The sequence below is a fragment of the Crinia signifera genome, chromosome 6 (assembly GCF_055691185.1).
Source record: "Crinia signifera chromosome 6, ASM5569118v1, whole genome shotgun sequence".
Lineage (NCBI taxonomy): Eukaryota > Metazoa > Chordata > Amphibia > Anura > Myobatrachidae > Crinia > Crinia signifera.
In genome coordinates, this window is record NC_139222.1 from 164,328,631 (window position 1) to 164,352,376 (window position 23,746).

Genomic DNA, 23,746 nt, shown 5'->3' on the forward strand with positions numbered 1-23,746 from the left:
TGGTGAATGTAAAAGTGACATGGATATTTATATTAGTGATAGCAAGTTCTGTCCATTACTTGCAGTGTAAATGTGTGTAAAAAATGCTGCCGTGCTTTCAGCATAGATTTGTGTGTTTTGTAATAGTCCATTTAAGCTGCAATGGTTCCAATTGAAGCAATGACAAGAGTGTAATTAATGAGTAATGAGTAGAGGAGTGGATTGCATTGTGTTCAGCTGACATTGGTTCGGTTCAGGTGCGGGCGTACTAATTGGGCGTTCCGAAAGCCTAGCGCATGACCGAGTGGTGTCCGCAAAGCAATACTTGCATATGGAGACCGCATATTTTCTGCCTTTTGGTTTGTTTGCAGTCGGTGTTCAGTCCTAATGCACGCCTACCAGAATTAGTGCACTCCCTCGTGTACGCCCATGTTTACGCCCAGTTTAGCCCACTTTGAAACTACGCCCCTGTGTACTTCCGAATGACGCCCATATTACGCCCATATTTCCCGAGTGAATGCGGTGCACTTTTCTGTACGGTATTAGTGAGAACGAGTACGGAGACCGTGCGTGGCACATGCGCATAGCGTTGCCCACGCATGCGCAGACGGCTAAAAAACGCCATCCGAAAGAATTCGGAAAATTACGCATTGACCAGAATAAGGCCCAAAGTCACAAACTGATGCTTACTCCACGGTAACCAGTGGCGGCTCCTGCCTTTAGACTTAAGGGGGGCTGCAATTTTCTGGGTGCTGCTCGTTGCAAACGGACATTATATATTTGCAGGTTATTAGTTTGATTTGCTCTGTACCAGTGTTTGTGTGCATTTACTAGAAATACACTCATATTCACACAAACACAGGTACAGAGCAAAATACACACTTTTAATAACTTTAATATTAAGTAAAGTACATTATACTGTTAATAAAGATCTACACACAAATAACAGTTTTAAAAAATATTATTTACAGTGGCTCAATTATGAAAATTAAAAAAAACTTCCACCTCTCTTGTGCAATGCATTCTTTCCTTTAGCTGCATCACTCTGAGTGACTCACTGAAATCTGGGCATGCTCATTGCAGAGGAATTGCTTCTGGGCTGCACAAGCAGCAGCCCATAAAAGCACTGTAGCTCTGGTGATGTGCACAGAATGGCTTCCTGATGGAAGCTATTGCTGTCATTACATCATGTTCTGGCAGCCCAAAAGGGGGAGGGGTTTCCAGTCCTGTGTATGATGAGCAGTAGCAGAGGAGGATACACATGGAGCCTGGTGAGAAGAGAGACACGAGACACACGGAGTCTGGTAAGAGGAGAGACACAGACAGCCAGCACCAGAGCTGCCGAAGTAGTGTGCCCCCCCCCCCCGCCACCAAACACGCTCACCACCCACGATCGCATGGGGTTCACGCTACCTCCAGAGCTCTATTGCTGGCTGTTTGTGTCTCTGTGGGGAGGGAGCATCGGAGCTTAAGTTTACACAGTCAGATTTCAACTTGAGGGACTGCAGCCCTATAGCAGGAGCCGCCGCTGACGGTAACCCACCTGCAGCCTGCAACACCGTACTATAACTATTCAAGACTACTGTTACTTATTTTATACATTATAACCTGTATCCACAGGTGACATTCCTTGATAATAACCTATGTATAGCATTGCATACCTGTTGCAATATACATTTATCGGAGCCTTTGGATAACCCTAGGGTCCAGCTGCTACCATCGTAATTCCTATTGTAGTGAAGCATATAGTCTCTACTCCTAGCTATATATCTCAGTGTAACATGCTCATCTTCTTTGTCCCACCACTAATACCATGTGAAATTATGAGAGCTTTGACTCTCTGGCAGCAATATTTGTTTTCCCTCCAGAGAGGTATTGCAAAAGAGATAAATGTAGCAGACTGCCTAAGAAAAATGCCTGAAAGGTACTTTACTTGCTACATATAGAAAACAATACTTCTATAAAGGACTGCTACTTTATAATACATGTCAGATTTCCATTGTGTTGCTGGTATAATACAGAATACATTTAACTTTTCACTCACCAATAGGATCTCAATGGTCCCCAGGATGTACATAGCTCCTGCGAATGTAGTTCCTAAGTAAAAGCAGAGACCCACAGCTCCTCCAAACTCTGGACCAAGCGAACGGGATATCATGTAATACGAACCACCAGCTGCAGAGAGACAGATGTCTTAATGACAGGCACTGAAAAAGGCATTGTAAATCTGGTTAAAGCTGCACACTGTATCACTGCACTGCACCTCATACCACTGCATTATTTATTAATGCACTGCATTATAATAGCACTGCACCTATGTACTGCTGTGCTTAGTACATCAGGGCTTATACATGGTGCGGCATAATGTACCCCTATACTAAGCTGCAAAATTTATTACAGAAGAGAACCTAGTACTATAAAGCATTTTAAGAAATACCGCAATGCATTACTTCTTTATATTTGTGCACTAAACATATTTATTACTATATATATACATTTCTTCAGCAATAATCCCCTTATTTTTTATATAACCTCATTGATGCACAGCGTCTGCATCTGGCATATAGTCTCCAACACCCCCACACACACTGCTTCTGCATCCAGCAGTGCTAAGTACACCCACCCAACTCCTCCCACGCACTGCATCTCCCTTGTTTTGTTCATCTGAAATCCCCCCTACCTGGCACAACTCCATTGGTAGCGATGGCGCTCATTGAGATAGCAGTCAGCATGGTCTGCAGAGCAAACACAGGTAGGCGCCATGAGCCTGTACCCAACGCATAATGGGAGGGAGATGATGACAGGAGCAGTGCATCATAAGGGGGGAGACATGAGACGCAATGCATCATGGTAGGATAAAAGAAGCAGTGCACCATGAAAAGAATTTGTCTCAGGTACAGTGCGTGGTAGGGTGAAGATGTCAGACGCAGTGCGATGTGGGGGATTTTCTGGTGCAGTGCATGGTGGGAGTAAATGATATCAGATGCAGTGCACAGTAAGAGGATGTGATATCAGATGCAGTTCACACTCAGACTACTTTGCCTGAGATGAAAACCCCACTCAGGCAACTGAGATGTAGTGTACACTTGATGTGATATCAGATGCAGTGCACGCTCAAACAATATAATGAGTTTGCAGTGCACACTAAGAGGACATGATATCAAATACAGTGCACATTCATAGATTATGAGATCAGATGCAGCATACAATCAGGGGATATGATTTCAGATGCAGTGAATAGTCTGAGGATGTAATATCAAATGCAGTGCACAAGTATATATATATATATATATATGAGAACAAGTGCACAACCATAAAATGTCATATTAAAAACAGTGAAATTATGTTGTTTTTTTTTTTTTTTTCAAAAGATTGAAATAAGCCAATGGTTAAGTACTCAGGCTGTATAGCATGCTCAGCCAAAATATGTGACGCGCAATCAGAGGTTATCAGTAAGTCAGTATTAGTGTTTGCTTATATATTTCATATATACGGGCTTCTTGTAAGATTGGGTTGTATACATTAGTGTGCAAATAAAGGATTTGCTATAGGACACAGAGCATCTAGAGTGAATCCCAGCACTGAACCTGCACAATCAGAAGCAAGGATGTAATGTACAATGGAAGGCCTGAGGATTTGGGCACACATCAGACAATGTAATGATTACTTATTATATAAAGCGCACAATGGTGCTGATGCAGAGTTGAAGGCAAGTTAATTTGTGCAGTGCATCTTGCACGTTTTGCACTGCACATGCTGCAAATGCAACTGTGTGATGTACAGTTGTACTCATCTTAGGCGCATCCCAATTGTGGCTAAATAGGTGTAATTGGGCTGCAACAGGCATTCTCACATAGGAAAATATAAGAGACAGCATGTCAGTGGAATTGCAGGGTAAGCAGAGTTGGGTGTAGGCATAAATACTCCTGGTTTCACCAACAATAGGCCTACTGCAAGAAATGATGGTGATGTTGGATGCCTATGGGTGAATATGCATCCAATGTTCTAAAGTTCCAAGTGCAATGTGAAAGCAAATATCTCTTGCGTTCAACTCTGAAGGGTAAATGTAATAGGGTGCGAGTAGTAGGATGTGTGGTAGTTTGCCCGAAAAATGATTATTTTTAAAGTGGAAATCATTTATAAGGCAAAAGCATGTTGGTTTTACCTTGTAAAGGATTGATGCTTTAAAAATATGGTCATTCTCGGACAAACTCCTTCACCGCTGGCTTTTCATGCCCTATTACATTTACCCCATGTCTGATACAATAAGAGAAGATGTAAAATGGTTTTAAGTTGCAAGTAGTCATTTCAGATACTGAGAATGTGATATCAGAGACATGAGGTAAAGTTTTAGTCAGTGAGAATGTAATATCAGACACACAAAGATTATGTTAACACACAGATGGTGTTATATCAAAGCGTGATAATGCAATATCGGACACAGTGATTGTTGTATTACACATAAGTGGTGTGAAACAGACAATAGGATAAAGGTATGTTAGAATGTAATATTAGCAAACATATCAATATTCCATACATAGAGGCTGTGGCATCACAGTAAGATTGTATACCAGACACAAAGGGTCTGATTTTACATATTAAGGGTGACATTTCATAGAAAAAATGCTATCAAACACTTATACACAGTGTGGATGTAAGACTACAGACTGTTAGTTTTTATGGTAACATCTTAGTTGCCTAGGGAGAGTAGGAGTTGGGTTACTTCAGGGAGGTGACATCACGACTTGTGTAATGCAGCCACATCCACCCAATAATAATGCTGTGATTTGCAGGATTGGGCACTGTTGGGACTGGGCCATGATAATGCAATTTGCACAAAACTCTCCCCACACCATCCACTTTACAACAAAATTGTTCATTATCTGTGGCTCATCCTACACTCTCTGGAGAGAAGGAGAACTCCCAAAATGTAGGGCACAGATGGAAAGTAGAGGGACAAGTATGGATTACAGTGAATATTAACAGTTATGAGGGTGCATTAGTTCTGTTAGCATAGGTGGAAGAAGAGTAAGCGCTCATAAAAAGACAGATTATTGGAGATAGGCAGGAAAGTGTGTAGAAGTAAGGTACAAATCTCAGAGGAACGAGCAAAGGCCCACATACACTAGTGCAATTTGGGCCCTTTTCACACAATTTTGACCCATCGCATGAAAAGTCTCAAATCATGTGTCATTTACTGCCGATCCAAAGTTTGGTCCCATGTACACCGGATTGGATCCGGAGATTGTCACGCCTGCCCCAAGGATACATCATATCCCGGGGCAATGAATGTGATTGCATATGATACATTGTATGCAAAAGGACCACATACGATGTACTGTATGCAATCTTGCCATTGGGAGCATGGGTAGTTGCCGAGGTATCGCATGCAATGCCTTGGCCTTGTGTTTGGACAGCTTAAGACTTAGCTACCAAAGACATGTTGAGGCCAAGATCTGAAGTAGATTTTAGTTAGTGATAGTATTTTAAAAAAAAAATGTTGAAATGTATGAAGGGGTGTTTTTCAGGTCATGATGAGTAATGTAACTTGATTCAGGAGGACACTGGGATGTGCAAATTGCCCCATGTGGTGCAGCATGAAAGGAAAATTAGTTGTACTGCCGTATTTAAAAATTGATTGACTAGTCAGAAAATTACATTTAGTGAAAATTTCTAGGGTGGAGTAATGGTGGAGTGAATGGAGCATGAGCACCCCACAAACGGCTAGGTGCTGCACTGCGAGATTACATCACTGAGGAGGGTGCCAGCTCTCTATAACAGGCTGGGACACTGAAGGTAAGGATGAGAAGACTTTAGGAGAGAAAGTGGGTGGTTATCACATTGCCTACATGTTCCATGTCCCTGACTGCAGTGCATTTCAGAGCTGTGCAGTGTCGTGTGGCATGCAGAGGTTCAAGGTTTATCAGAGGAACCTTCCTGGTACCTGCATATAGTAATATGGAACATGGTGACAGTGCAGTGTCCATCTCTACCCCCTACTGAAGACCTCTCCATCACCATTGGAGTTCCGGTGTGAAAAATCACATAAGAAGCTCCGCCCCTCTAGACTAATGAACCATTGAGCTGCTACCAAATGACTACTTGATAAGGTTGATCAGTGCTGGTTGGGGAAAGGTAGTAGGCACTGACTGTCATTTGGTAAATTGGTTGATAGACAGAGTGAATAAAAGTGTTAATAGGTTCTGTGAGGGTAAAATGCTAATGGAATGGATTCCAGAAGTTGTATGTGAGAAATAAAGCAGATGGTGGAGGCAGGAGAAATTAAAAGAAAACATATACTTATCAAGCGCTCCTCTGGGTATTACCTCTGTCAATGACCAAAGTTATCCCAATGTCAATGTTGTAAGAAAGTTCCTTCCTCCATATAAATGTGCTGAATTATTCTCTGTGTCTATCTATCCAAGAACTGTCTGTTGTCCCCCGTAATTATTGCAGGGGTGCTTTATGGTCCTAATATGCGTCTTTCTGGGCCAATTCACCAATGCGTTATGGAAGGTAAACTGCTGGTGGAGGAGCATGAAAACACCCCTATGCCTTACACTTTGCCTTTCTAAAAAGGTCTCCTGTGGTACGCAGCCAATTGTTTTCTGTGTTTGATTACATTTTATTTGAACACATTTTATGGTTGTGTATCGGAATAAACAGTTTTTATGAGTTACCGCACTTCGAGATGTCCCGTCTATTAATTTGAGGTGCGGAGGACAACAGATACATAGAGGAAGAGCAGAGGAAGGAACTTTCTTACAACAATGACATTGAGATTCCTTCGTTCATTGACATTATACCCAGAGAAGAGCTTGATAAGTAAGTATATGTTTTCTATGTATTCTTGGTGATTGCTGATTTTACAACCATATTGAGCTGTCCTGGTCTAACATGGAGCGTATTTATTTATTTATTTATTTACAGTTTCTTATATAGCGCAGAAGATTCCGTTGACAGTGATAAAACAAACTGGGTAACAACGGACTTGGGGGTTAGAGGGCCGTATTTGATAGCACTTTGTTCTAAGGAGTGCTATACTTTTCAATGGGAAAACATCTGGATGTGAGTTCCGGCGCAACTAAAAATCGCACTTTCAGAATGTGCGATTTCACGTTAAAAAAAAAAGTTTTTTGCAACTGATTAAATATGCGAATTCAGGAAAAAGTGCGATTTTGGCAGTTTTTTGCCTAAAATTTGCAGAAATCACATTTTCGCATCTCATTAAATGTCACCCATAGTGTCCCAAGATCATGTTGGAGTGTATAGTGCTCCTATAACAAACAAATGTAAAATTCCCAACTGGAAAATACACGCTAAGCAATATGATAGACTGTGATACCAGTATTAGTCACTGGGTGTCATATAAGATACAGCAGCTAAACTCTTAATAACGGAGTCTGTAAGATCATGTAAGTCTTGTTACATGATAATGTAAGATCCTGCGGTCAGAAGGTGATGTTTTACATGGAGCTGGAATCTGCTACAAATGTTAATCTGAGAAAATTAGCTCAATATATAGATAGATAGATAGATAGATAGATAGATAGATAGATAGATAGATAGATAGATAGATAGATAGATAGATAGATAGATAGATAGATCTATCTATCTATATATATAGTGCAGTTTGTCTAGTCGGCACTCCAAGGGTTACGTCCACAAACAACCAGCGTGGTGCCTTCCATAGGTTTAGGAAATAGTCAGTGGTAAATCAGCGGCACTCACTCCAAATAATAGGACTGACTCTAAGAGCTCTTGGAGTCAGTCTTATTATTTGGAGTGAGTGCCGCTGATTTACCACTGACTATATATATATATATATATATATATATATAGTCAGATTTTTATATAAATATATATATATTTACAAGGGCGTAACTACCATTGGTGCAGAGGGTGCAGCTGCTATGGGGCCCAGAGCTGAGATGGGCCCAATTTGCCTGTCAAAGTTACATGTGCTGTATATATTTTTCAGCATTAGGTGATAAATAGGGGCCCTTACAAACTTTTGCTATGGGGCCCACATGTATCTAGTTACGCCACTGTATATTTATATATAAATATATGTATCACTCCGGGTCTTGATAGTTTTAGTGAAATTTTACTGTTAGCCTATGGCGTTTCGAGCTGTAGCCCGTCTTCAGGACATAAACCTGGCCCAAAATGCCATAGGCTAAAATTTCACTTGACTATCAAGACCCAGAGTGACTTCTTTCACTATATATATCTATATATAGATATCTATCTATCTATATATATATATATATATATATATATATATATATATATATATACAGTCCAGAATGTCCGGCACTCAGCTGTTGGTATAACAACGGCTCCGGTGCTCATCCAAATAAATAACATATATATCCAAAGGTGGATGTCACTCGGAAGGTAAATGAAACAAGCAGAAAACTGTCTTAAGCTGTATATATATATACTGTATATATAAAACCCTAATCTCATGCAAAAGCTGCACAATCTTTTCTAACACAGTAATAATGCCCTGGATGGCAATGTCAATCGTAAATAATAACAGCCAGAATCTGAAACCGCAGCACTTTTATAATCAAAACAAAATTTATCAAAGTGTCGTCTTACAGCGCATCCAAGGACATGAAAGAACTTATGTAGCACCTTATTCCTATGCTTCTGCCAAGGACAGGCCTAGTAGCAGACCTCCCAAAGTAAGCAATTTAAGTAGGTGCACAGAGTACTGCCCATATTAGGGTGGCTATAGATCAGCTAGTTAATTCCATCTTAGGTTATTTTGCAATTGCACAATATGTGGAAGCTGGGCATTCTGTACAGGATGATTTAGGTCATGGTGGAAAGTATTTTATTGGCTTCCTTGCAAAGAGGGGCTATCAATATGTCAGCCTCAAGCAAGCTGTACTCATCCTGACTTTCCATTGCTATAAAGTGTCACTTTCAATGAATCACTGCTTGTAAGATTGCCTGTTTACTGTAAATGCTGCCCTCCTCTCCTCAATGGTTCACACACCTTATATCGCCAGTCGGTTGGGTTGGATTTACTTTATTTTGTGTGTTTTTGTTTACAATGAAATGAAAATGAGGATGTAAGGGCATTGTGTATAACATCCATTGGTTGGATAAAGTATAATGTTGAAATTTGTTTACACGCTTTCTTATTTTATACTGTCTATAGGTATAAGTAAACAGCCCATAAATATACCATTATTAGTTTTGCATTTAAGATGATAAATGTAATCCTTTGGATGAATAGGTATTCTCCAGTCCTGCACATCAATGGGATTATGCAAGGTAATAGGGCAGCACGGATGGTGTAACGGTTAGCATTACTGCCACACAGCATTGAAGTCATGGTTTGATTCCCACCATGGCCCTCAGTTTGTATGTTTTCCCCATGCTAGTGTCGGTTTCCTCCTACAATCTAAAAATATACTGGTAGGTCAATTTCTGTGATTCTGACCCCATCAAGAGTGGAGGCAGTATCATTTCTTTAAAATGTTTAAAATATTTGAAATGTTAGATTTGACATACTACATTGTAATATATATATATATATATATATATATATATATATATATCATTCTTCTGTTATGTATAATGTCTATACAGAGTGCAGCTTTATGTTTATGGTCTTGCAAGATCTTTTATATTCTTTTTGAAATGAGAACAATATTGGGATGCAGAATGATATGTATGCATGTTGCTATTCTCTTGCAAGCTCTGTCTGCTTGTTATGTGTCAGATTGGCAAACGATCTTCATAAAACAGCCTTGGCAGTGTTAATTGAATGACTTCAGTAGGAAACCCCCTGCTGGATTACAACATTTATTGACATGACAGCAGCAGGACGTAGTCAGCCAGAGATGTCCTCCCAGGGATGTGAGCTAATTATGGGATGCTCACATGCAAACCTGGGACAATCTCTTCAGCTATGTGTTCTGCAAGGTTCCCCACCCACACACAAACTCCACTGTAGTAGCCTAGATCAGAAATTAGCAGTTTAACTGCTATGGAAATAGTGTTGTTGTTTTTTTTTTCAATTTAGCACTTGCAATAAAATAAAACTAGGAGATAATTCAAGAAACAGTGTTGCTCAATTAGAGATTAGCTCTGGCAGTAGATGTGATCTGATAGCGTGGGTTGGATATTACCAGCCACAGCCACTGGCAGTAATATCACACAAGATCAGTAGATACAGATATACAATGGATGTGGTATGAAACACTGCCAAGCGATATGACATTCTTCAGCCAGATGATGTGACATGAGCAACAGAAAATCACATTCGCTACATGTTATTATGGGCTGTCTATGAATAAAGGAATACATTATGACACTTTATATATGATATTTATGATATGGAGCGATGTATTTATCAGATAATGTATAGGCCCAAAATAGGTTTAAATGGGTCAATGTTGCTGAATTGAATTGTCCAATGCTGAAATTAGAAAAACTATTAATAATGTCAGGGGATATGGTAGGAGAGAGAAGCATTTAAGGTATGGTTGGGGAATAGGAACGGGAAAAGGGATATGCATAGAGAACACATTGTGAATTCAAGGCTCATGTTGTAAGGAAAAAGAACATAAAACACATCAGTGATAAACACAATTTTTTTAACATAACACCCCCACTAACATATCATCATTTCTACATCTATTGTGTATACAGAATATATAGTGTGTATAAAGGCTTGGGGTGAGATGTACTAAGCATTGGAAAGTGATAAGCCACCAGCCCCCAACTGTTATTTTTCAAATTCAGCCTGCAGGGTGGCAGTTAGGGGCTTACGAGCTGGCAGTTTATCACTCTCCATGTTATCACTTGGCCCTTGGAGATGGATAAACTGGAGAGATTAAGTACCAAATAATCAGCTTCTAACTGTCATTTTTTAAACAGCCTGTAAAAGACAGAAGGTAATTGGTTGGTAATTTACGTTTACAACTCTCGCAAGGCTACTGGTTGATTACTATAGTATACTCCACTATTGTGTGTGTGCCATGAAATCTTATTAATAGCAGCAGATGTAGTTGTTGCTAATGTTGTGGGTGTAAGGGAAAGATATTATGGTGGATGTACTACACATCACATCTGTAATTTCATACATCCTGCCACTTATTGTGTACTTATTGGCATTAATAACACAGGTATGTACATAGAAATGCATATGTAATCGCAAAGGAATGCTCTTCCGATATAAGCTGTCCTTTTTGACTTATGGGTATAGAACCCAGACCCGAGGAGAAGCCCAAATTGTTAAACACCATCTATAGAAGATATTAGCCACCAAGTCCAAGCTCCGAGATGTATCGCCTTCCAGAGCTTGGCACATATGGAAATACACTACAATGCAGAAAACTGAATTTTCAGAGTTGTCAATGCATTTTTACCTTTAGTAAATCCTACCCTTACTTTCTTGTTGTAATCAATGGTATGGTTCCCAAACAATTGTTGTGTTCTTAGTGTATTAGTTATGCTGCTTCTCTAAAATTAATATTTTCATTAGGATTCTATTGTTGATTCCCTAGATTGACCTAATCTACTGTCTCTCCTTCATTTCTTCCCCCCCGGTCCTGTACTCACGCAGGAACAGCACATTATGACAATAATGAAAGACTCCAGGATACCACAGACTCCCACAACCCAAGTAAGGCGCAGAAAAAGGATGACACCGAAGATGTTCTGCAGACAGGGAAGGTACACCCCCATGAAGGTTCCCATCCTTGGAGCCTAAAACAAATACCAAAAACGCTTATATTAGGTCCTGAATATATAAACATTAACATGGTTATTGTAAGATATATGTTTTCAGGCATATGTGTCAAGACTTTTCCTTAAATAATGCGGACACTGCAGTATCAGGTGTCTGAAGCAACAGTGTAATGAATGATATATCATAGATATCTCCTATAAAAGGCTAATAAGTGTTTCAGACTGCAGCCTTTATTGTCCTTCATGGGGTCTACGGTCTGACACTATGTATGCCATCTGCATTATGCCTGAAGCAGATTTTCATCCCTGCCCTCATGGTGATTGATGGCCCATGTCACCAAGATGTGTGGGTTACGTATGGTGGTACCAGGGCAGATTTTAAATACGGAGGCAAGAGTTAAGTCCGGCGCACAACTACAGGCTGGTTTCTAGAGACTGCATCGGCTGCAGCCTTGAGAAGCCAAATAGGGGAGTGGCTTTCCATAGAAAAAACTCTCTCTGCTATTGGGCCATTCCATTGTCACGTATGAGACATTTGAACAAGTTTTAACATATATATTTTTGATAAAACTTAAAACTAGGAAGTTTTGTTTCAAAAATGTAAATAAAAATGCACCTAACAGTGCCCAACGGCTTATTTTTTTTAGGTTGGAAAAAAAACTCTGTTACTGTATACTCAACACAATATCTAATAATGTAGTTGTCATTTACAGGAAAAGTCAAATCCATCCACCATCCTTTTGTAAAGGAAACCTTTTCTTTTTCAATACTGTCTTCTGCTTCTAATGGGACGTCACTATCACTGCTGGAGGAGCAACTGTCCTGCAGCACCTAGGTAAAATCTGTCACTGTCAGGAAACACTTGGAGGCATACTCACAGGAAAGGGATCTTATGATCCCTCTCCCACAGATGCCATCCTCCTTACTAGTTTATCAGTAAATGACACAGTGAAAAAGCCTGCTTGTTTTGTACTGAGTTGAACAGTGACAAAGGACATGCACAACTGCCCTCCTGCAGACATTTTTAATATATACTTGTGATAACTATGTGAAAACTCTAATATACGCCACAGTACTAGGCACTGTTGTGATTTTTTTCTACATAGGTCCCTTAGCAAGAAACATATGATGTACAAATTGCACAAAACATCAAAATCACATAAATTAAAAAAAAAAATTACCATTTGGCAGCTTTAGGGGTTCTGGGCCTGGGCAATAATGGGCACAGGGCTCTTCCAGTTTATGCTTCAGCATGGGGGCCCGCATGGATATTAGAGTATGGGGCCACAAGATTCTGTTGCTGATCTGGGGGAACTTCTAAGATGCCACCTCCACACTTTTACTTGAGGGGCTAGAAAGTGGGTATTGGTGGCAGTTTGGCGTTGAGGGGTAGTAGGTCGAAGTATATCCTTTGGTGCCAAGAAGCCTTACACCGGACCTGCTCTTTCTAGAGTATATGCACTCACAAGAAGAACCCTCGACACTACAGTATGTCCTACGTCTGCCCCTCCTCATTACCCTGACATGTTCTTGTTATGTCTTTTTTGCTATATATATTTGTCATTTTGTTATTCAATTCTGAAGGAGTTTTGTGACATATGGTGATGACTTAAATTGGTTAAATGTGAGTTAACATCTAAAGAATCAAAAATAAATAAACAGAGAATTTTTGGGGGGTGACTAGTCACATGGAAAATATCTGGGGTTAATTTTTGGTGGACCCCTCATAGATTAATCTTGGTCAGTCTGACTTGTATCTGATTAGGGGTGTGCTACCACAGGACACAATTGAATACTGGTACACAAGAAAGAAAAGAATGTCTCTGTATGGTACACCTGAAGAGTTATAAAATATAACTTTTATTCAATTTTCAATCAAAAACTGCGAAATATAAAACAACATATACACATGAAACAAAACAGTGACAAATAAAAAGGATATAGATTCCTCACACCGTGGGGCCCCAGGGTGTGTCTCCCTTCTGATTTTATATTGTCTGAATGTTATTAGGTAGGTGTCTGCACTGTTATTCTAACCCTATCGGTATAAAGCAGTATTCCACAATAAATTGCCATCTCCGATCCGGGATTAGTTTTTATAGCAGATATAGGTGTGATAAAAAGATATATTATTTGCGGCGGCGATAGAATTATAATGTGCTGTTCTGTTCCCCTTATAGCCGTGAGCCTGTAACGCTCAACATTCGGTGGGGAGGGCAGTAATAGGTGTAAGCCGCTGCAGCTTATCTGCTGTGAGTGACAGTTGGGAAGGTACACCACTACACTCTCTATGCTCCGTCTGCCTGGGGGTAAGCAGGACGCAGTGTTATATACTGCGTCTCAGGCTGAGACGGGTAGATAGCCAGAACCGATATACGTATAGTAAAAGGATATATTTCTCTAAAGCTCTTTCTGCGAAGCGTAGGCAGACCACACACACCGTGTGTGTGCTCCCAGCCTCCCCCTCCCTCTTGCAATGTTGAAATTTTGATCTGTTTAGCTTAAATATGTGTGCGGTCTCGGTTCTGGCTATCTACCTGTCTCAGCCTGAGACGCAGTGTATAACGTTGAACACTGCGTCTTGCTACCCCCAGGCAGACGGAGCATAGAAAGTGTAGCGGTGTACCTTCACCGCTGTCTCTCACAGCAGATAAGCGGCAGCGGCTGACACCTATTGCTGCCCTCCCCGCCGAATGCTGAGCGTTACAGGCTCACGGCCATAAGGAGAACAGAACAGCACATTACAATTCTATAGGCTAGATAGGTGGAATACTGCTTTATACTGCTTTATACCGATAGGGTTAGAATAACAGTGCAGACACCTACCTACTAACTCTCAAACAATATAAAATCAGAAGGGAGACACACCCTGGGGCCCCACGGTGTGAGGATTATATATCCTTTTTATTTGTCACTGTTTCGTTTCATGTGTATATGTTGTAATTAAAAGCTATATTTTATAACTCTTCAGGTGCACCACACAGAGACATTCTTTTCTTTCAAAAAGAAATAACAACTCATGTAGAGAAAGACCTAGACACAATTTGTGCCTTTTTTATTTTTATGAAGCTTATTTTTACTACACATGTACAAATATTCTAATGCATCCGTAGCCATGCCAATAGAGACATATTTTGTACGTATAGCCCCTTGGTTAAGTGGCCATTAGACTTATGGTGTGGGTAAGTAAGTGCAACCAAAGTATGGTATGGAGGCGTCGTAGCAAATAGGAGTCTCACCTGGATTGGCTTCTTTTTTGCCCCTTCATTGTTTTCGGCTTCTTCATGCTCTCGTACACCCTGTGTCAGGTTTGTGTAGTTGGCCAAGCCACTAAGAAGAGAGGAAACCATAGGACTCGTGTCCATTTCCTCCTGTAAGAACAGGATGATGAGTGAGAATATTGAGAATTAGCAGACTAGAGAAGGGAAAAAGTAAAAGCTTAACACTTGAAAAACTATTAAAACAAATATGAAATTGCTGAACAAATACTGGGCCTAATTCAACATCCAGTGCAAAAGTGGGAAAATCACTATTAGGCGATTTTTACACTTCTGTGCATGCGCAGCACATGCAACGTGCATGTGAGAAGGATGCGGACGTAGTCTGAGTAACTACGGGGGGCAGTATTTGGGTTGGTGTGGTCTGGACAATGCCGGTGTGTATAGACCATTTTATGGGCGGTTTGTGGAAATGATTGTGTATGCTGGGTGGCCTTGCCCACTGCAGTCCTGAGCGGCCTCCAGCATAATGTTGCTCTTTAAGCAAAAATGAGACAGAAGCTGAATTAGCCCCACTATACATGGGGTTTGAGAATGATGAGGGTACGACTGAAAAGCTCCCCACCGGAAACCCAAACAGCATTTAGCATTTTCTAAGCACTGCAACATTGTTTATGAAAATCAAATGATGTGCTATAAATTTAGATAGTTATGAAAATAGAAGTAAAAACTAGAGCGGGTTCGGTTTTACTCAGATTTACTTTGATCTCAAGGCGGAGTCTCATTGGCTATCCAAAACACGTGACAGCCAATAGCCAATCGGAAAAATCATAAATTGCGATAATTTGGCTATAAGAACCGAGTAAATCAGAGTAAAAACTGAATCCGCTCATCTCTAAAAAAACTGGCATTAAAAATATCTCTGTAATTGGGATTAAGGAATTCTGACACAAGTCTGCTTTTTATTCCAGTTTTTATTGGCGCTACTTTTCTAAACAAAATGAACATGGAGACAAGGGCAGCAGAATAATGCTTAAAGGGAGATTTATCAAAACTTGAAGAGAAATAGAGAAAGATAAAGGACCAACCACTCTGTTAATTATATACTGTAGGCTGTGTTTGAAAAATGTCAGGAGCAGTTTGGTACGTACAGTACTCATCGGTCTCCACATTATCTCTTTACAATGTTGATAAATCTCCCTCTTAAACTGTGGACACACAGTAGGATTTGCACTATCGATTTTGACTATGTAGTCAAAATGGCATAGCACATTGTGCAAAACGCACCGTGCTATGGACCATCCGGTTCCGATTTTGATTCTAATATGCGGACCCCCAACAACGGAATCGAAAGTAAAAATAGACTGCACAGCACAGTCTATTTCTATCTCGGAATGAAGACCATGCTGCTCAATGCAGCATGGCCCCTGCTCCCCCCACCGTGCCCTCCATGCCAGCCGATGTAGGTACTCCTCTGGCTGATATCGGATCAATATTGGCAGTCGCCACATGGGCCCGTGTATCCACAGCTTTAGAAACAACTATATAATAATAATAATAATAACAATAAGTTAGTCACATTGGAAAATATATTTACTACAGTCATGCCACAGTAAGGCAAGGCTAGATTTAAAGAGAACAGTGTGAACATTTGCCATAGTCTTGACCCAAATATATGTTTTTTTTAATACCGGTGCTCATATAACCAGTTTTACCTGCAGTTTGTAGGCCTGTCATGGCTTCCTTCTTGTACCCCTATTCACTAACTCCCATTTCTATTCACAGTCTATGACTTACCTCAAACAGGGCCATATTTTTTCCTGTGTCCATTTCTGAACTGTTAATAAAAGGGGAGCTTTCCTTAGGATTTCCATCTCCTGAAGAGAAAAGAAACAATGTTTGCAAGATATCTCTTTTGATGGTCTCATTACAAAAAAAGTAATATCTCTCTGCAGATATTATATCTTTAACCCTTTGAGTGCCAATTGCATTTGTCAAAATAGGTGTGAAAATTGGCAAGCAAATATATTTCTTCATAATAATTACCTGTAATGTTTACTTTACACATACTTCTCAACTGTTCCAATTACAGCGGGACAGTCCTGCTATTTGGAGACTGTCCCGCTGTCCCTTGTGCTGCTGGCAATTTCCCACTGGTGGGGGGTTGGAGCCAGAGATCCCTTCAGTGGAGGGAAGGCACAGAGGGAGCCAGGGGCTGCCCAGTTTCTAGGGGAGCGCTGGGCACGCCGCCGAAAAGGCTAAAAACAGAAGCCAATGCCAGGCCATGCCCACCCACACCAGAGCTCAGCCCTGGCAGGGCCCAATTTGTGAGATAACAAAGTTGGGAGGTATGCCTTATATAGGAAATATAAACTTTTTTACACAACATTTTTTATTTGAATTTATATAACAAATGTGAGCAACGTTGACATTTTTATCAGATATTTTGCACAGTTCACAGAGATGTTGGCACTCAAAAAGTTAAAGTAAATGATCTCCTTTTAATAAAATAAATTTATTATTTCACTGTACACGGAGAACAGCTAATTTCTTACAGCAAATTAATACAAAGGAACCTGGTGTAAATAACAAATACTACCAAGAAAACATAACCACCTCCAAGGGAGTACTAATACAAGAGGTCATGCTCTAAAGTTGGACTGGTGGAACCTCTGGAGCAATAATAATAACATGAATGCCACTTAAGTGTAGTGAGGCTAGAATAAGTCTCCCAACAGAAATGTAACAATGCTGTACTCATTTCTGGATGAACAGAGAATCAATTATGATTTTGGAAAGCAATAAGCAGAACAATCAGGATTTGCCCATAGTTGTACAGGGTCGGACTGGCCCAGCGGGGAGCCGGGGAAATCTCTGGTGGGCCCTCCCGATTCCTAGCCATGCCCTCTTTTGCATGTGGGCTACCCTCACTATCCGCCGCCGCTTCAGAGGGGAGGAAAGGAGAGCACTCAGCACAGGACGCATATCTCATAGTCCTTCCCCTTCACTCTGTCTATGATTTTGTCCCTGTCCGTGCCGTCAGCCAATCGGAGCTTGCAGGCCGGCTCCTGATTGGCTGCAGGACCGTGAGCCAATCAGAGATCGCGGGCCGGCAGCCAATCAAGAACCAGCACGCGAGATATGATTGGCTGACAGGGAAAGACTTATAGAAACAGTGAGGGGGAAGGAGATATGCGCCCTGCGCTGAGCGCTCCCCTCCCCTCTGATGCGGCGCGGTGGCACTGGCGGCAGGAGACAAAGGACAGCAGGCCAGGACACCGGACTGGGGTGTGGGCAGGAGGGGCATGTACTATGTACTGAGCTCTCTCCCGCACCCCACCCCCCTCCCTAGCAGCAGCAGATGGAGACAGCAACAATGGTGAGTTGCTGGTGGGAAATTCTGGCACTGTGGGGCCTATGTGTTTCTGGCACTGTGGGGGCATATGTGTATTTGGCGCTGTGGGGGAATATCTGGCACTGTGGGGGCATATGTGTATCTGGCACTGTGGGGGAATATCTGGCACTGTGGGGGCATATGTGTATCTGGCACTGTGGGGGGAATATATGGCACTGTGGGGGCATATGTGTCTCTGGCACTGTGGGGACATATGTGTCTCTGGCACTGTGAGGGCATATCTGGAACTGTGAAGGCATATGTTTAATGAACATCACATTGGGCGGTGTAATGGTCATCATGGTATGGGGCGTAATGGGCATTACGGTGTGGGGAGCATTGGGTAATTGCCATCACAGTGTAGGGTGTAATGGGCATCAAGGTGTGCAACATAATGTGTAATTAGCATCACAGTGTGCGGTGTATTGAGTAATTAGCATTGTGGTGTGGGGTGTAATGTGTAACTGGCATCACGGTGTGTGGCATAATGTGTAATTGGCATTGCGGCATGTGGCTTTATGTGTAATGGGTATTACAAAGTTCGCTAAAATGTGCAATCTGCAGGTACACAATACAATCATGGTACAGGCCACGCCCTCTTATGATACCAATTTTTCCATCTTCCAGAAAGTTCCTACACTGGGTGACACCAACCCTAGTGACGCCACTGCTCACATTGATGACCACACCTACCAGTGGTTGACCACACACCTTCAGTGCGCCCCTGCAGCTACATTTCCCTGGTGGGCCCTTAATGCCCCAGTCCGACACTGGTTTACTACATGTTGTCAACTTGTCATCATCATCTTCATTATTCCCCTGATAACTACCGCCATACATCTCTTGTTCCCATTATCAAGGGCTATCATTACAGTCATTCAGGTCAATTTAGAGGGTTCATGCAACTCTTATGCATTTACATTCAAATACTGTGCACCAAACTAAATCAGGATATTAACTTGTTTATTGCATTGTTTACATCTGTACAACAGCACCATCTATATTCATATGGTTGGTTACATCGGAGTCTTCAATACACTTGCACTAGCTTTATACATGGTGCTAGAGATCCTTCTGAAATTAGATGGATCTCAGTATGAACACAATTTAGCATGTAGTTCTTTCTACATGTCCCCAACATGCTCTCATTCAACTTACGCGGCCATTCATCTAAACGGCAGTTCTTTGATGACAATTGATCACTGATTTCTAAGAGGATAGTCAAAATACTATGTGCAAATCCCAACTTGCTGATTACGATCATTCTTGGGCCACAATCAGTGGATGAATAGGGAATTGCCACAATTAATTGCAGATGTATTGGCCCCTTTAGGCTATGTGTTAAGTCCACATTTACACCCTTATTTGCACATTCAACTGCAAGTGACAGTGTAACTGAGTCGGGCATGACGGCATCAATTACAGAAGCATGGCTTGAACACTTGGCTACGTAGCATGCACTGTGCATTCACAAGGTTCATCTGTAGAACTGACTTGCATGCAACTCCGCACCAGGTCTCGGGGCATATATATAAAACAAGAAATCATGGTGTCAGCTCCACCAATATGTTAGCCCCATTCCTCATTATCATTTGAGCCAATATTCATCATAATTCTAATTACCAAACTACAGTTAAATAAGGCAGATGTATTAAGCCTGGCAAAGTGATAAAGTGGTGATAAAGAGGAAGGTGATAATGCACCAGCCAACCGGCTACTGTCAATATCAACCCCAGCCTGTAACATGACAGTTAGGAACTGATTGGCTGGTGCGTCATCACCTTCCACTTTATCACTTCACAAGGCTTAATAAATCTGCCCCAATATTATATATTTGTAATATTACTAGACACTACCTAATGATTACCAATGTGCAACCCCTCACTATTAGCTTCCTATATGCACTTTGGGTTATCATCTTTAGCCTTACTTACAGTACAATCACCATACACATTTCACCATTTGCATGATCTTTCCTATCTTAAATGACATTTCCTATCTTATCCTGTCACAGGCCTTTACCATCAACATCATTCACACGGAGCCAATATTATGTACATTAAAATCCTAAAGCATTACACTAAAATAAATTATAAAAGCAACAAATTAGGTTCTCATTATCATGATATAATGTACAAAGTGACATGAATAATGTAAAGTAGTCTGTACAATATATTCCATTCCCTATAGCTGAATAGCAGTGGTATCCCTCTACTTATATTTGGCAAGCAGTAATATCACTTGTGTGACATGATCAGTTCTGAGGGCACTCCAGGTTTTCCTCCCTCCAGTTGGAAGCAACCCACATGCACCTCACATATGGGACATATGGGAATATCATTCTCTCCTCCTGGGACAGGAAGTGTTGTGCTTTGCTATCACAGCCAAGTGCCACACTTCCAGAGTAATGCTAGGCATACAATCATAGGCGAATCTAGAATTATGGTAATGGGTGGTCCCAGATGTAGACATAATAGTAGGGGAACCTTTGCGCGGCGTAGCCGCATGGCAAAAAGGGGGCATGGCCTCATGGGAAGGAGGCGTGGCATCACAAAAAGGGGTGTGGTATTACACTTTAGACCATACACAGTAATGCCCATTACACATTTTAGCAAACTCCGTAATACCCATTACACATAAAGCCACACGCCGTAATGCCAATTACACATAAGGCCACACACCATAATGCCCATTACACATTGTGCCACACATCATGATGCCCATTACATACATATCAAACTGTAATGCCCATTACATATTTGCCACATAAGTGCTGCTTACCTACGTGCTCATTGCTAGGGGGTTCTTGCTTGATGGCACCATAGTACCCATTACACATGATGCCGCACACCATAGTACCCATTACACATGATGCCGCACACCATAGTACCCATTACACGATGCCGCACACTATAGTACCCATTACACATGATGCTGCACACCATAGTACCCATTACACATGATGCCGCACACCATAGTACCTATTACACATGATGCCGCACATGATTAAAGGGGGGGCGGGCTGAGGTGAAAGCGTGGAGAAGAATTGGAGCGGAAACTGCAGGGGTGACAGTCATTGACAGCTGGGCAGAGAGCAGGGGGCTGCCCGGCTGTATTCAGAGCACTGCAGGCCACGGCTGTTTGAAATAATACCCCTTTCACAATAGAAAATGCAGGGATTATCCCGGGAATATGGTCCCAGGATCATGCAGGGACATTCCCAGGCTGACCCCTTATACACCAGCCTAGTCCCTGCATTTTATGGTATGAGGGGGAGAGACAAACACTCCCCTCTTCCTACCCCCAGCTATATCTTCAGAACCAACTGACCCATTTACACGAGACCAGTATCATATTGAAGAACTTTTGAGTTGGCTTTGAATGATTTTGGTCCCGTGAAACTGGGCTGTTTGGTTCCAGAGAAATCTGCCCTCAAAAAACATAAATAGTCATGAAATTACATTTAAGAAATGAAAAAAAAAAAAAAACCGGTTTAACCTCAATATCCCTGGAACCAATTAACCCATATGGATCCAGCCTGGTATCAGATTGAAGGCCCAGCGATTTGGGTTCGACTGAGATCAACATCGAGCTTCACTGATGCCGAAGGGGGAACTGGCAGCCATTGAACTGGGTGGGGGTCGGAATTAGTGGGTCCCATGTTATTCTATAGGGAAAACGTTCCAGCTTTGCCTGGCTGTATCTCCGGTTCCCAGGGGGCTAGAGACACGGGGCTGGGCTCGTTGGAAAGCCCCTTCCCTCAGCTACAAAATGGGCTAATGGGTGGTCCTGTGCACCCCCGGACCACCCCCTAGATTCGCCTATGCATACAATGTCAGATAAAGTGTCTGTCAGACCAATAGTATTGTATCTGACAACCTGAACCCATCAGATATCATGACCGTACACCACTGTGACATAATTTGTCCCGCATTGTCCGATCATCACTGATTGGTAGTGGACATACACTGATCTGCCAATAAGCTGCATAATGTATGCCAATTTAACACTGAATATAAATATAATATATATTAAAAACACTGGATGACAGATATTGGGGGAAATTTACTAAGATGTGTATTCTACTACACATCTTAGTAAATTTCCTCCATTGTGTCATTCCGTTTCAGATGCCCTCTGTAGCACATGGGTCATTGTGATAGTTTTCTGTGTTGGAATATAATATATCACCTACAGTGAAAGTAAAACATATTAATATATAATGCTCCCCTTATACAACCTATTTTATTGCAAATTGAAAAGTGTACATTAGAAAGATGAACATATGCCACAATATAATATATATAATACAAGTCACCTCAGAGTTTTGCAACTTATATAATAGCAATCAGATTCATTCATTTGGTTTAAAACCTTTACATACTGCCCAATCATTATGAACATACATCTTCAAACCAACTACTAATCAGTAACTTATATACTTGTAATTATAATTACCATCTTATTACTCATTATAGTTCTTCTAGTTATAATTACTCTCTTGGTAATTGTAATTACTCCAGTGTGTGTGTGTGTGTGTGTCAAAAAATCATTGCCATCATCACAAACAACAGTCTACAGAATGACACTATCACTAATGCCATCATCATTGGCTAGCTTATTTCTCAATATATTGTGATGGGTCTGCCTCTTATTGCATCAACTATTGTCATCATCTATAATGCCCCATACACACTAGGCGATGCAGATATTCACGGTGGTGGGGACCTGTCGGGCAATCTAATTCTCTCTGCAAGTTACATTTGCAGTGCACATGGTTTTGTCCATTTGAGAAGGAATTTACCTTTGTGAGTGAACCAGAATAAGGGCCCTAGTGTGTACGGGCTTAGGCTTAAGATTTTTATATGGTAGCTGAGAAATATTCAGCATACTACAACTTACCCCAACATCCCCAATACCCACATTCCAATGGACTTCAGCAACATATTTTGCATACGATCAGCCCTCTTTTCGGGCGCTGTCCCTATTTCACCAAGACAGAAGTTGGGAGGTATGATATTGCACATTCCTCGCATCTTGTAAAGAGATAAAGGACAGGAGCGGATGCATTGGTACTTTATCTCTCTCCACTATATCTATCTCCAAGCTTTGATAAATCTCTTCTGTGCATTGTACAGGCAAAGTAAAGCTTGCACAAATCCCATACTGCCCAGCTTTGGTGTCTCTAGGTTTGGGGCCCGCACACAAAGAGGGGTCAGAGCCTCTGGTAAAGGAGGCATAGCCTCATGGCACCTCTAGTCCGTGTTGCTGTGAGGTTGTGCCCAGCATTCTTCGAGATGCAGGGCTGCCCCCAGACACTCCCTGCATTATGTATAGATGCTGTACAATTGGCATGCATGCCATACTTAGATAAGATTGCAGTATGCATTTTCCTGCACACCTCTAGGGGGCAAGGTTTGGGAGGTGTACAATGCCCTTG

The 23,746-nt window shown here is 41.4% G+C and overlaps 1 protein-coding gene across 1 annotated transcript in view; it reads right to left on the reverse strand.

The window, feature by feature from the left end:
* Positions 1 to 23,746, reverse strand: part of SLC12A5 (solute carrier family 12 member 5) — a 72,402-nt gene that overhangs the window by 39,326 nt on the left and 9,330 nt on the right. Inside the window, exons 2-6 of the mRNA XM_083147886.1 lie at positions 16,710 to 16,789; positions 14,934 to 15,065; positions 11,566 to 11,712; positions 2,660 to 2,714; positions 2,024 to 2,154 (exon numbers count right to left, since the gene is read on the reverse strand). Of these exons, the coding sequence (XP_083004012.1) occupies positions 2,024 to 2,154; positions 2,660 to 2,714; positions 11,566 to 11,712; positions 14,934 to 15,065; positions 16,710 to 16,789 (545 nt within the window). The remainder of the gene's footprint in view (positions 1 to 2,023; positions 2,155 to 2,659; positions 2,715 to 11,565; positions 11,713 to 14,933; positions 15,066 to 16,709; positions 16,790 to 23,746) is intronic.